General features: G+C 38.2%; 1 protein-coding gene across 7 annotated transcripts in view; it reads right to left on the reverse strand.

Annotated features, from left to right (window-relative positions):
• Nucleotides 1–12,130, reverse strand: part of SYBU (syntabulin) — an 80,800-nt gene that overhangs the window by 51,753 nt on the left and 16,917 nt on the right. For 4 of the 7 annotated variants that reach the window (XM_065903036.1, XM_065903035.1, XM_065903040.1 and 1 more), the window contains 2 exons: nucleotides 5,230–5,427; nucleotides 2,655–2,714 (listed from right to left, as the gene is read on the reverse strand). In XM_065903036.1, coding sequence (XP_065759108.1) covers nucleotides 2,655–2,714; nucleotides 5,230–5,427 — 258 coding nt within the window. The remainder of the gene's footprint in view (nucleotides 1–2,654; nucleotides 2,715–5,229; nucleotides 5,428–12,130) is intronic. The other 3 variants (XM_065903038.1, XM_065903037.1, XM_065903041.1) reach the window with 1 other exon arrangement.

The following is a 12,130-nucleotide window of genomic DNA, read 5'->3' on the forward strand; positions in this document are numbered from 1 at the left end:
GAGCAAGGATGATGCTGAGGTCACCTCTGCCTATCTTTCCCACGCTCCTCCCACACTAAAAATAATTCCATTCTCATTGAAGGATTTCCTGCACACCTGTGTCATGACAGACAATTGTATTACGTTCTAGAGATGCAGTCTTGAACGTCTGCTGAGTTGACTCATGAAAACATGGAAAAGGCAAAGCCATTATCCAACTGACCGCAGGGTTGTTTTCTTTTGCTCTTTGGTGACAACTTATAATTAAACCTGCATTAAGTGATAGAAGCCAAAATGACAGAAGGCGCACTGCCTCCAAGAAGTTCCAGCACGAGTCCTGCCTAGAAGAAGGCAGGGCTTTCATGCTGTGCATGTCATGGTGCCCTGCTGGGGAGTGCGGGCATGCTCAGCTTACCTTACTAAGCTCTTCCTGGCATCGTGTGACACAATTCCTTCTCCTTCTGCATTAGGTACCCAGTCAACATTACTATGGAGCTTCCCAGGTGGCTCAGTGGTAAAGAATCTGCCTGTCAATGCAGGAGATGCGGGTTTGATCCCTGGGTTGGGATGATCCCTGGAGGAGGGAATGGCAACCCACTCCAGTGTTCTTGCCTGGAGAATCCCCATGGACAGAGGAGTTTGGGGGGCTACAGTCCATGAAGTTGCAAAGAGTTGGACAGGACTGAGTGACTAAGAACACACACACACATACAACATTACTAGCTCTTTATCTGAATGACCAAAGGGGGCATTTCAATAACTCCTTTCCAAGGTGAACAGCAGTTTCCAGAATCTAGAACAACAGACCTAAAATTAAATGGGCCCAGGTTAATGTTAAAGGGCCCTGGAGCATCTGTGTAGGAGACACTAATTGCTTGCTATTTTAATAAACTGGTATTGGTTCTAATGAGTTGATTTATTTTAAAAAAGTAGAGCGCACATCAAGAGTGGAAGATGAGTTTAGGCTGAGGGGAGATGGTCACCTGGGGCTGCGGAGGAGATGGGCCATTTTAATAACCAGTGAGCAGTATCTTCTTGTGGTTTAAACGACACATTCTCTGCATTTTATACATTTTGGAGTAACCCAAGACCCTTGTGTCCAGAATTTCCTCTCTTCTTAATTATGAGACTGACAGGTTTATTCTGCTGAAAGGTCAGAGAGCTATAGGTACCAGTGCAGACTGTTTTAAATACAAAGAGCTTACCCTACAGATTGGAGAAGGAGATGGCCACCCACTCCAGTATCCTTGCCTGGAGTATCCCATGGACAGAGGAGCTTGGCAGGCTACAGTCCATTGGGTCGCAAGAGTCGGACACGACTAAACCACCACACCACTGTACAGATAGGGACCCATTCAAAAGCTCAAGCAACTCCTTTTAGTGATGACATTAGAAATCTCAGGCAACTAAAAAATACACTTTGGGGACCCTTGTGACCTTGACCAAATGCAAATAAATCAAAAGATCATGAGGTCAGCACTGCTTAGCAGTTGACAAAGCAGTTGACAAAGGTGCTATTTCAGGCTCTGCCTCTGGGCAGGGGTTATTAACTAGGAGTCAAAAATCCTAATAAAGGGGGCCCATAAAACCTCAGAAATAGTATGTGATATTTTGTGCATATTTTTCTTGAGTATGGGTCCATGGCCTTCAGGATTCTCAAAGGATCCATTATTATCGAAATAGCATAAACAACTCGTGTTTCCTTTCTTTCCTCCTTCCTTCTTTTCCTCCCTCCCTTCCTCCCTCCCTCCCCCCTCCTTTTTAGGCTTTTTGCTTGTACTTTCTACTTAAACATCCTCAGCAAGACAAGTAGCTGATCTTCAACAAGTATCTTCTGTAGGAACCAAGACTTGCTCAGGGTGAATTCCGTGCATACACATAGGGTTTTTAACCTTACATTAAGATATGATTATTCTTATGATGATTATTGAAACAAGGCTTCCTCTGGACCTTAGCAGTGAAGAATCCGCCTGCAGTGCAGGAGACATGAGTTCTATCCCTGGATCGGGAAGATCCCCTGGAGGAGGAAATGGCAACCCACTCCAGCATTCTTGCTTGGAGAATCCCATGGACAGGAAGCCTGGAGGACTACAGTGCATATAGCCACAAAGAGTCAGACATGACTGAAGTGACCGAGCCCATGGTGATCACTGAAACAAGGAAGGGCAAGAATAATCTTGAAATGAAAGTGAAAGTGTTAGTCACTCAGTCGTGTCCGACTCTTCGTGATCCCATGCATTGTAGTCTGCCAGGCTCCTCTGTCCTTGGGATTCTCCAAGCAAGAATACTGGAGTGGGTTGCCGTGCCCTCCACCAGAGGATCTTCCCAACCCAGGGATCGAACCCAGGTCTCCCACATCACAGGCGAATTCTTTACCATCTGAGCCACCAGGGAAGGCCAGGATAATCTTAACGGCCATTTAACTTAGTTTGTTCTTGCTTCACCACACTCGTCTCTTGTTTCACTGTTTATTTGTATAGTCACCACTGTAAAAAGTTTAGAGAATGAGGTGGGGATCAGGGGAGGTGGCGGGTGGTGAATAACGGAAATAAAATAATTTCAAGTTGCATTCAAATCCTACAATATCTTCACAATAAAAATCTATTTTTTCTTTGCAATCCCTGAAGCTGACACTCTTTCCTGCAGCATTTTGCATTCTCAATGCCATAGCCTACCTTTGCTGTTGAGGTCAACCAATGTCGACTGTGCCCTCGATACACACCGGACCCTGTGTGCTAGGAATACAAAAAGAGGATGACAGGGCTTCTGTTCTTAAACTCACATCCTGTATGCTGCAGAAGCAGAATCTATTGGTGACTGCTCCCAACTGGCTAGAAGAAAACTGAGAACATTTCTCCAAGGAAGATACACGAACAGTCAATACGCACATGAAAAGGAGCTCGTCATCTTTAGCCAGCGGGGAAATGGAAATCAAAAGCACAATGAAATACTGCTCCACACTCACTAGAGTAAGTATAACCAAAAGGATAGACAATAACAACTGTTGATAAGGATGTGGAGAAATTGAAACCCTTAGACATTGCTGGTGGTATGTAAAGTGGTACAGCCATTAGGGGAAAAAGTTTGGCAGTTCCTCAAAGGGTTAAACATAGAGTTACCATATGACTTTGAAATTTCAGTCTTAGGTATACACCCAAGAGAACTGAAAGTCTGTACAAAAACTTGTATGTGACTCTTCATGCCACCATTATTCACAATAGGTCCAAAGTAGAAACAACCCAAATATCTGTCAACTGTGAACGGATAAGCAAAGCATGGTGTGCCACCACACTAAGCCAAGATGTTAATAACAGGGGAAGCTGGAGGTAGTGGTACGAGATATGAGATATGGTAGGGGATAGGGGAACCCTGTACTGGGTGCTCAATTTTTCTGTATGCCCAAAATCACTCACCAAAAGTCTACTTTAAAATGTGGTATATTCATACAACAGAATATTACTGAGCCATAAAAAGAATGACGGGCTAGTGCATGAACCTTGAAAACATCATGCTAAGCAAAAGAAGCCGAACACAAAAGGCCATAGATTGTATGATGCCATTATATGTGATGTCCAGAACAGGCAAATCAGACAGAGGGCAAGTAAGTGGTTGCCAGGGGCTGGGAGAAAGGAAGAGTGGACAGTGACATCTCATGGGTATGGGTTTCTTTGGAGGGATATAAAAATGCCCTGAAATTGGACAGTGGTGATGTTTGTACAATCTTTTGAATATACTAAATACCATGGAAATGTATACTTTAAAGGGGTGAATTTTATAGTATGTGAATTATCTTAATTTTTTAAAAGGACAGCTGAGCTGGGGAAGAGAGGAAGGACATTCTAGTTTCTGAATACACAAGGTAATGGTTTATTTCTTGACTATAATTACATTCGGACACAACTTAGCGACTTAATAACAACAACAATACAATAACTATGTGACGTTCTTTAACTCACTGTCTCTGTCTTAAGTATATAAAAGAGCATAAAAAGCATAAAAAGGGGTACTCAACATCTTTTTTATAATACCCATCTTCTCCTATGCTGTCTTCTCCACTGTGTATCATTTCCTTTCTTTTTCATATTACACCAAAGCAAAAGACAACTAACAAATTCAACACTTGACTGACATTTACCAGGAACCAACAGGAAATAAAGGATTTCTTCCTCACACAATTTAAATTTTGCTCTCAGACTAAACGACATTTTCTTTGATTGACCAAAAGCAAGATGAAGAATAATTCATTAAGATATGCTCTGCATATCAATTATTCATGAAGAACAAAAGCAGAGAGAGAGGAAGTAGATGTAGGACCTTCCAATGGAAGCAGACAAGGACCAAGCTTTGACTCCATTGAAATAAAGCCACCTACAGCTCCTTGCACAAAAATGTCATCACCAAACAGAAATTAGAAGACAAATGTAAAGAATGGAACTCATGCAAGCCATTAATCTGTCTTTTCAGGCTCATTAATATGTATAGCACAACTGGTGATATTGAAGAAAATAAGGCAATAGGGGGTTGTCTCTTAATGCCAATATTCAGGTCCTTTTACTTTCAAGTTATAACTTTAGTTTCACTAAAACTTTATTTGCTCATACACTGTATATATTTTTGAGATGTAAAATATTATTGATATATTGCAAATTCTGAGAACTGTTCTGATGTTCATGGCATCTTATTCACTGTAATAATGATCTCCATTTCATCTCAAAGCTTTTACTATTTTGTCATTATTGAACATTCTATATATATACATACACACACACACACATACAGCAGCATACTCATATTTCAGTCTTAAAAAAAGCAAATAAAATAGCTAGGTCAGCAAGCACTCCCAGCCTTACAGATCTGCCTCAAGGTAACCTGTTCTTTTCATAAGCTGTGCATACTTTAGATGATACCAAGTAATTTCTTAGTATAATTTATGCTAGACTTAATTATATAGTTTAAATGTCTGTTAGACCATTCAGTTAACATTTCTTCAAATTTCCTCCCTTTTTAACATGTCTTTATAGTAGACACATATGTCACTATGCATTCTCAATTAACAACTAGTATAGGAAAGATTCCACTCTCTGCTCCACCTCTTTATTTAAAAAAAAAAGAGAGAGAGAGAGATTTCTGGGTATTAGGTACTGCATTAGTGTTCCTCATGCTGATATCCAGGGGCTTCATTTCAAATTTCATGTGAAATCACTCCAGTCATGCGGCTCTGATGAGAACATGAAGAGTAAGGCCACTTACCTGGCTTTACAAGGCCTGACTTCGGTTCCTTCTTGTGTCGCGCTGACTGGAGGCTTCCCTCACCAACCATTCCAACTGTGCATTTCTTTCTGGTAAAGTCTTCATCACTTCCAGGGCAAAAGCCAATGGGGCTGTTCCCAGCATCGGAGGGCGTCTTCACAGGCGATACTGACTGGCTACTAGGGCAGCCTGTGTCATCTGGAAGACAGGAATCGACGAGTGTTTAATGAGGAAGAGGAAATCAATGGTGGTGCAGGGGAGCCAGGCAGCGAGCCATGCCCACGCGCGCTCACACGCACGTTCTCTGCTCAGGAGGCGCAGGCTAACTCCTGTGGATGACTTGCCTTTTATTTTCCATATTCTGGCCAATCACGTTAACAAAGGAAATATCAACAATCAAAGAACAGTTTCTAAGGCAAAACCCTGTTAAGACTTTTGGATCACAAATATTTCTGTGACATTCCTGTTGTCCAAACCTAAATTATGCCTGTCTGTTTTAGGGCTTTAGGCAGTATACTTCTGGTTTAAATTCATCCACAGATTTCTGATGGGGTTAGTAACAAAACATTTGTCAGAGCAATTCAGAATTATTGATATGAATTCCTCAGGGTTTTCTGTATTAGGAGAAAGCTGCTTGAATGTTATCGACCACGCCCAGTTTTCAATGACTGGACCCATCAGTTGGTTGCCAGAGTTTGAAGGAGAAGACAGCTGATTTCAGGGGTTCAAGGAAGCAGAAGGCAGTGATTCTGTTTTATCATCGAACGCACCTATCCAAACCAAAAGGACATCAATCAGATAGCTTGCTGTCTGGGATAAATGGGTAAAATAAAAATAATATTCAAATCAGAAATGTTCCCTTAACTTTCAAGCTATATATTAACTACCATAGTTATTATTATAAGTTAATATGCATAATATGCAGTGACCTTGTAAATGCTTAGTAAGCAAACAAGAAAGCTACATTGCTGATTCCTGTAAGTTCTTTCCATATCTATTAAATGTTTATAGTGGTTGATTAATTCATTTATACTGTGTTGAGGAGAAGTGCATGGAATGTAAAGCCAATCAGCGTTACTTAAAAGTATGTCTACTCAAAATAATCAATTAGTGGTAAATTTTCATTGCTGAAAAATTCTTTATTATATGGAAATATTTTGACATCAGAGCTATTTTAGTAACTAAGTAGGCAAAAAAATGAATAGTACTAATGAATACTACTAAATGAATTTGGTACTAATAACTTTTAGGACTATTATACTTTTATAAATATTAAAGGAACTAAAATAATTTGCCATCTATCAAAGACTATCATAAAACTTCATGGATTGAATGAAGACAGAAACAGAACTAGGACTGAAAAAAATATACTGGTTGCCTGAATTAACATGACTAGAGAATCCATCTAAAAAGCAATTACCATTGTTTCATTTTTGGCTTTTATTTCAATTTTTGTTATGAAATATCCCAACTTCTAGAACAAAGTGAACTTGGCATTAGTAAAATGATGTATCCTTTTAGACTTTTGGACATAATAGTCTATATCGGATCTCAGTGGTCCATTTCTGGAAGTAAATGGTTTTTAGTGCACAGTTCATACCTTCTGTCTTTGCTGCTCTTTTAAATGTGCTATGTTCTTGAATTGAAGAAATGGTGGCTCTGAATCACAAAGTGATGAGAATCCTCTTGGCTGCTACAGCTCAGCTATTTCACTATTGTCCTTGGCTTCTTACCTTTGCCTGTCCCATGCTTCGGTCCAAAGAAATCTGAGCTCCTTTCTTAAGGTGCAAAGACAGTTTCCAGTACTTTTACAAGGCTCCACAGATCTGCACATGGCCTCAGGAGAGCCTGCTTCCTGATTCCTATCCCAAAGCAGATAAACCCAAACGAATGAAGTCTAATCATCCAAAATTACCTATTGTCTTTAAAAGCTTATGAGGCAGTTCCATAAGTTACTTCTTTTGAAAGAGAGATGGCCCAAATGAACGAAAATCACGCTTCAGATTCTCTACCCTCGAAAGCAATTTTTCTTGAGAACTCTGACTCCAAGGGACAAAATTAAACAATTTCCAGTACTGAGAAACACTGTCAAAACTGTAATTTAAATAGAAAACGAATGTGTTTTGTTCGTTCTACTATCATTTAGCCAGAATTAAACAAGAAGGAACGTGTGCATGCCATGTTTTCAGTACTAGTCATTTCAAGGACTACAGATCTGATTAAAAATTAGGGACCAAAATTATTCAGAATGGTAGCAGTTTATGGAAGGCAGCAGCAGTTTTTCACCTGGCATGTATGTCTCAACTGTCATCAAAATTTACAGCCGTTATCTCCAGGGCAGGGATTGAGAAGATGAATACCTAAATAAATCTTTAACTTTGGGTACCTCATATAGCATTTGAATCACCACCTAGTAAACTAGTATTCATTTATCATCTCTTAACTGTCTGGTATTACACTTCATATTGAGGGGGAAATGATGGGAATATGAGACATCGTCTCTCATTAGTTAAACAAATATATGTCGAGTCTTGGCACTGAATCAGCCACAGGAATGTACTCAGCCCCCATACTGATGGAGCTTATAAGCAAATAAAGGGAGTTGGTAAATATCACTCTCAGCGCACAGTTCTTATAAATTGGTAAGCCTGTTAAGGCAAATCCATACCCCAGAAAAACCGAGTTATGAGAGAAGTTTGGGGTATTTGCCTGTTTTGTCTAATGGAACCAATACTGACAAAGGAATCTAGTTTTGGAAAGGGTGGGGCCATTAATTTTCCTACTGCAGAGACTACACTTTAAGTTATGCAAACTAAGACCCAAGCAAAAACAACAGAAATTCAGTATCAGAGTCACCTGGTTAACTGTGGCACCTGAGGTGTTTTCCTCTGCACAGCACTGAAGAAGTGGTTCTTTTTTTCCACAGGTCTTGTTTAGGGCCCTTCCTTTCCTCCCCTTCCCCTTCCCTCCTCTTCCTCTCTTCCTTTTTAACTTCATGATCATAGCTGGAAGCAGACCACCAGTCCTTCCTTTCCAAAATTCTATGTAAAATAGTCTTAGTTCACATTTATTCCAAGATTCTAAGAACAGTCAAGTTGACGTTCTTTGGTTGTTCAAGTCTAATCTTACTACGTGCCAAACTACATGTGGATCCAGCACATTTATTTATCTAATAAATAAATAGATTTATTTATTAAACCTGCTTCAGTAAATACTTCATGCTTCTATTTCCTGCTGTGATTTTGACTGTTAAATCTGTCTTGTAGAAGTACAGCTCTCATTACTTATGTTAGTATAAAGGAATTATCAGTGACAGAAATTTCTAAGAGGATACCACGAAGAAACTGTTTCTGGGCAGGAAATGGCAGAAATCCTGAATGATTTACCCAGAAAAGTGTGGGTTGTTTTAAATTTCCAGAATGCCTGAGAAAAGTAAGAACATTTCAACTTGGTTTTAAGAAAAGCTTTGCTCCAAGGCTTTAGAAAGAGAGTGGAGGAGATTGTCACTTCTACTGAAAAGGGGTTTTTCTCTTAAAACACGCTTAAACATACACCCACACCAGCTCTTACATAGTTAAGCATTTACGTTTCTTTCTCATGGCATTATTCATGGTAAGTATAATTTCATTTTAAGAATAGACATGCAACAGGAGCACTTTCCATGTTTTACAGCGTGATCCATTTGAGAAGATTTCCTTCCGGGGTCAACAATTTAAAATTCCACTTAAATAAGTCCAGGATGGCCCCCAGTGGATCTCAGGGTAAAGTGACCCTTGACAAGGCCAAATGATCACCACCTGCAGTGAAGGAGACTAATTTATATGTCCCCTTTCACTTATTTTTGCTGCTGTGGTTGTGTCCCCAAGTTGTGTTCAACTCTTTGCGACCCCATGAACTACAGCATACCAAGCTCCTCTGTCCTCCACTATCTCCCAGAGTTTGCTCAGATTCATGTCCATTGAGTTGGTGATGTTATCTAACCATCTCAACCTCTGCCGTCCCCTTCTCTTTTTGTCTTCAATCTTTCCCTGCAATTGGTTATTCAATTCAGGTGGCCAAAGTATTGAAGCTTCAGGTTCAGCATCAATCCTTCCAATGAATATTCACTTTTATTTATACTGAGGAATAAGTTCTTTCATTGATTTGTTCCTGTTTATTTTCTTTGAATATGTCAACCCACAGAATTAAGGATAATAGAAAAATATTTACAGATCTAGGAACCTCCAGAAGTTGTGACCCACCTCAAGTGCTGTAAGAAATATACTACTAACTCGTTTCCAAATTGATTTTAAGGGAAAAAAATTTTAAGGTCTATAAAGACAGATGGGAGAAACAAATATCTAATGTAGTTTTAGAGCTTGGAGGTTGTTAAATAATGATTTTTTAATCCATTTTCTTCTCTCTTTATATTATAAGCTCTTTGAGAATATGGGATACAGCTAAAAATTGTACAATTACTCTACTTACAATTCCAAAGAAAGTTCATAAAAGCACCTTTTAAAATAATTTGTATATTATTTTAAATGTACTAAAGAAACTTGTTAAGTTAAAGAAAATATTCTGTTGGGTTTTTACATTATAAAAGTAATACTCTTTAATGCAAAACATCTAGCATACAGAAAAGTACAAAGAAGTAAAAAAAAATAAAGAGATAATAGTTTCCTAGAATTGTACTGCCAATAAGAAATATTTAACTATTTGGTATATTTCTTACTGATTTTTTCTGCATATTATTTACTTGCTTGCTTGTTTTCTGTTTTTTAAAAATTTCAACATACATTATAGTTTCTTTACTCTGTTAATTGAAAAATTTTCCCTGGAATTTGTTAGGTTAGACAGAAAGAAGCTTTTAAGACTAGTAGGAACCAAAACAAAGGGGTCCCATTGGCCAAAGATGGAATAATTGGAGCATCAGAAATAATAATAAATGCAAATGACTGATAATCATTGGATATATTTTAAAAATCTATGAGTTCATAATCTTACAAAATAAACCCCCCAAAAAAGAAAGGTCATTTAAACACCCCCAAAATCTCAACCTGCTGAAATCATTGGAAGTGACCAAGGGGCCAATTTTTATACTTAAATTTGACAATTAAGAGGAAACAAAAAATATCCTGATTGTAAAAGCTGTTACTGGACAATCTGTATTTTAGGATAACTTAACTCACTGATATTGGAAAGTTCTTTCTTACAGAAGCATTCTGGTTAATGAAAGTAAGATGGAATGATAGAAAGTTACTATGGTTGACCCTTGAACACATGGGTGGTTGGTGGTTGGGGGTGCAGACCCCATGCAGTAGAAAACCCAAGTAAAACGTAGCAGTTGATCTACCATGTATGCAGTTCTACATTCAAGGATTCAATAAATCTTAGTTCACAGTACATATTTATTTTAAAAAGTCTGAGTATAAGTGAACTCATGCAGTTCAAACCCATGTTGCACAAGGGTGAATTTTGCAATTATTTCTAATGGAATAACAGATTTAGGCAACAAACACAATGGATGAAACCATTAGACAAAAGGCAGATGGAGAGCCTGTAGTAGAGGGATCAAGTCTTATCCATTTGTACCCACTGAGTATCCTTAGCATGACTGACAGTGGGGCAATGGACACTATGTTCCTTCTGATGGGCTATGAGATGAAGCACGTGGCATTCCCCATGAAGGATTCTTGCCACAAAAGAACTGCCCCTGAATCTAATCAAGCTTTAAAGCTAATGTCCACCGCACAATATGGAGAACAGGAATGAGTTAAATCAGGGGTTGGCAAACCGCAGCCTGAAGGTCAAATCCTGTTCGCTGCCTGCTTTTGTAAATCAAATGTTACTGGAAAACAGCCCAATCCTTTACATGGTATGGACTGTGGCTTTCAAGCACAAAAACAGAGGTGAATAATTACAACAGAGATCATCTGGCCAGCAAAGCTGAAATTATTTACTATCTGGTCCTTTTCAGAAAAGTTTGTTGGCTTCTGGTTTAAATAATGCCATGAGGAAGGAAACAGACACTTTTGAGATGACTGGGGCTATTTCAGTGTTCTCGATAGTACCAAGGAATTATGTTAAATGTGTTAGTAATGAAAATGGCCTAATTTTTGCAAGAAAATGTTCATTTTTTAGAGAAATGAGTGCTAAGGTATGGACATGAAATGGCATGATGTCTGGATATAAGCTTTAAAATGTTTCAGCAAAGTAAAAAAGAAAGAGATAGATGCAGCAAATACGACAACATCTTGCTATTACTTAATCTAGATAGAACGGACAAGCAGCATCTTAGGATTTACTATAGTATTCATCTTTCTTTGGGTATGTTTCTAAAAGTTTCAAAATATGTTATTTAATTTCTCAAAAATATTATTTTTAAATGAGTAACTGTTTAAAACAGGAACACAGTATTTCCAAAAATCAATTCCCTCTTGAAGGGTTTTTTTAGGTTGTTTGCAATTTTCTATCATTGAAATTGTTTTAATAACATATTTTACAGATAAATCTCTGGTCACATTTTTTTATTACGTCATAGAACATATCTCTAAAAGCAAAATTACTAAGACTTCTGAGAAATTTCAGGCAATTTATATTCCTATTATTATCATATGAGAGTACCCTACTTATTAAATTCATGCTAGTAATGAATACTAGTTTGTTTGCATTTTTGCCAAGTTAATATGAAAAATGTATTTCTGATGTTTTAGCTTGCATGTATTTATCAGTGAGGCTTAATGTCTCTCATATGTTTGCTGGTCTTTTTTTTACTTATCCTATGTATTGTGCATGTTTTTGAAAATTTTTCTATTAAGGTATCCAGGAATTCTTATTGATCTGTAAGAAATTCTTACATATGGAAGGCACAGTCCTTCAGCATAGTTCACCGAATTTATTGTTGGCTTTTAGTTTAAAA

The sequence above is a fragment of the Muntiacus reevesi genome, chromosome 12, assembly GCF_963930625.1.
Source record: "Muntiacus reevesi chromosome 12, mMunRee1.1, whole genome shotgun sequence".
NCBI lineage: Eukaryota > Metazoa > Chordata > Mammalia > Artiodactyla > Cervidae > Muntiacus > Muntiacus reevesi.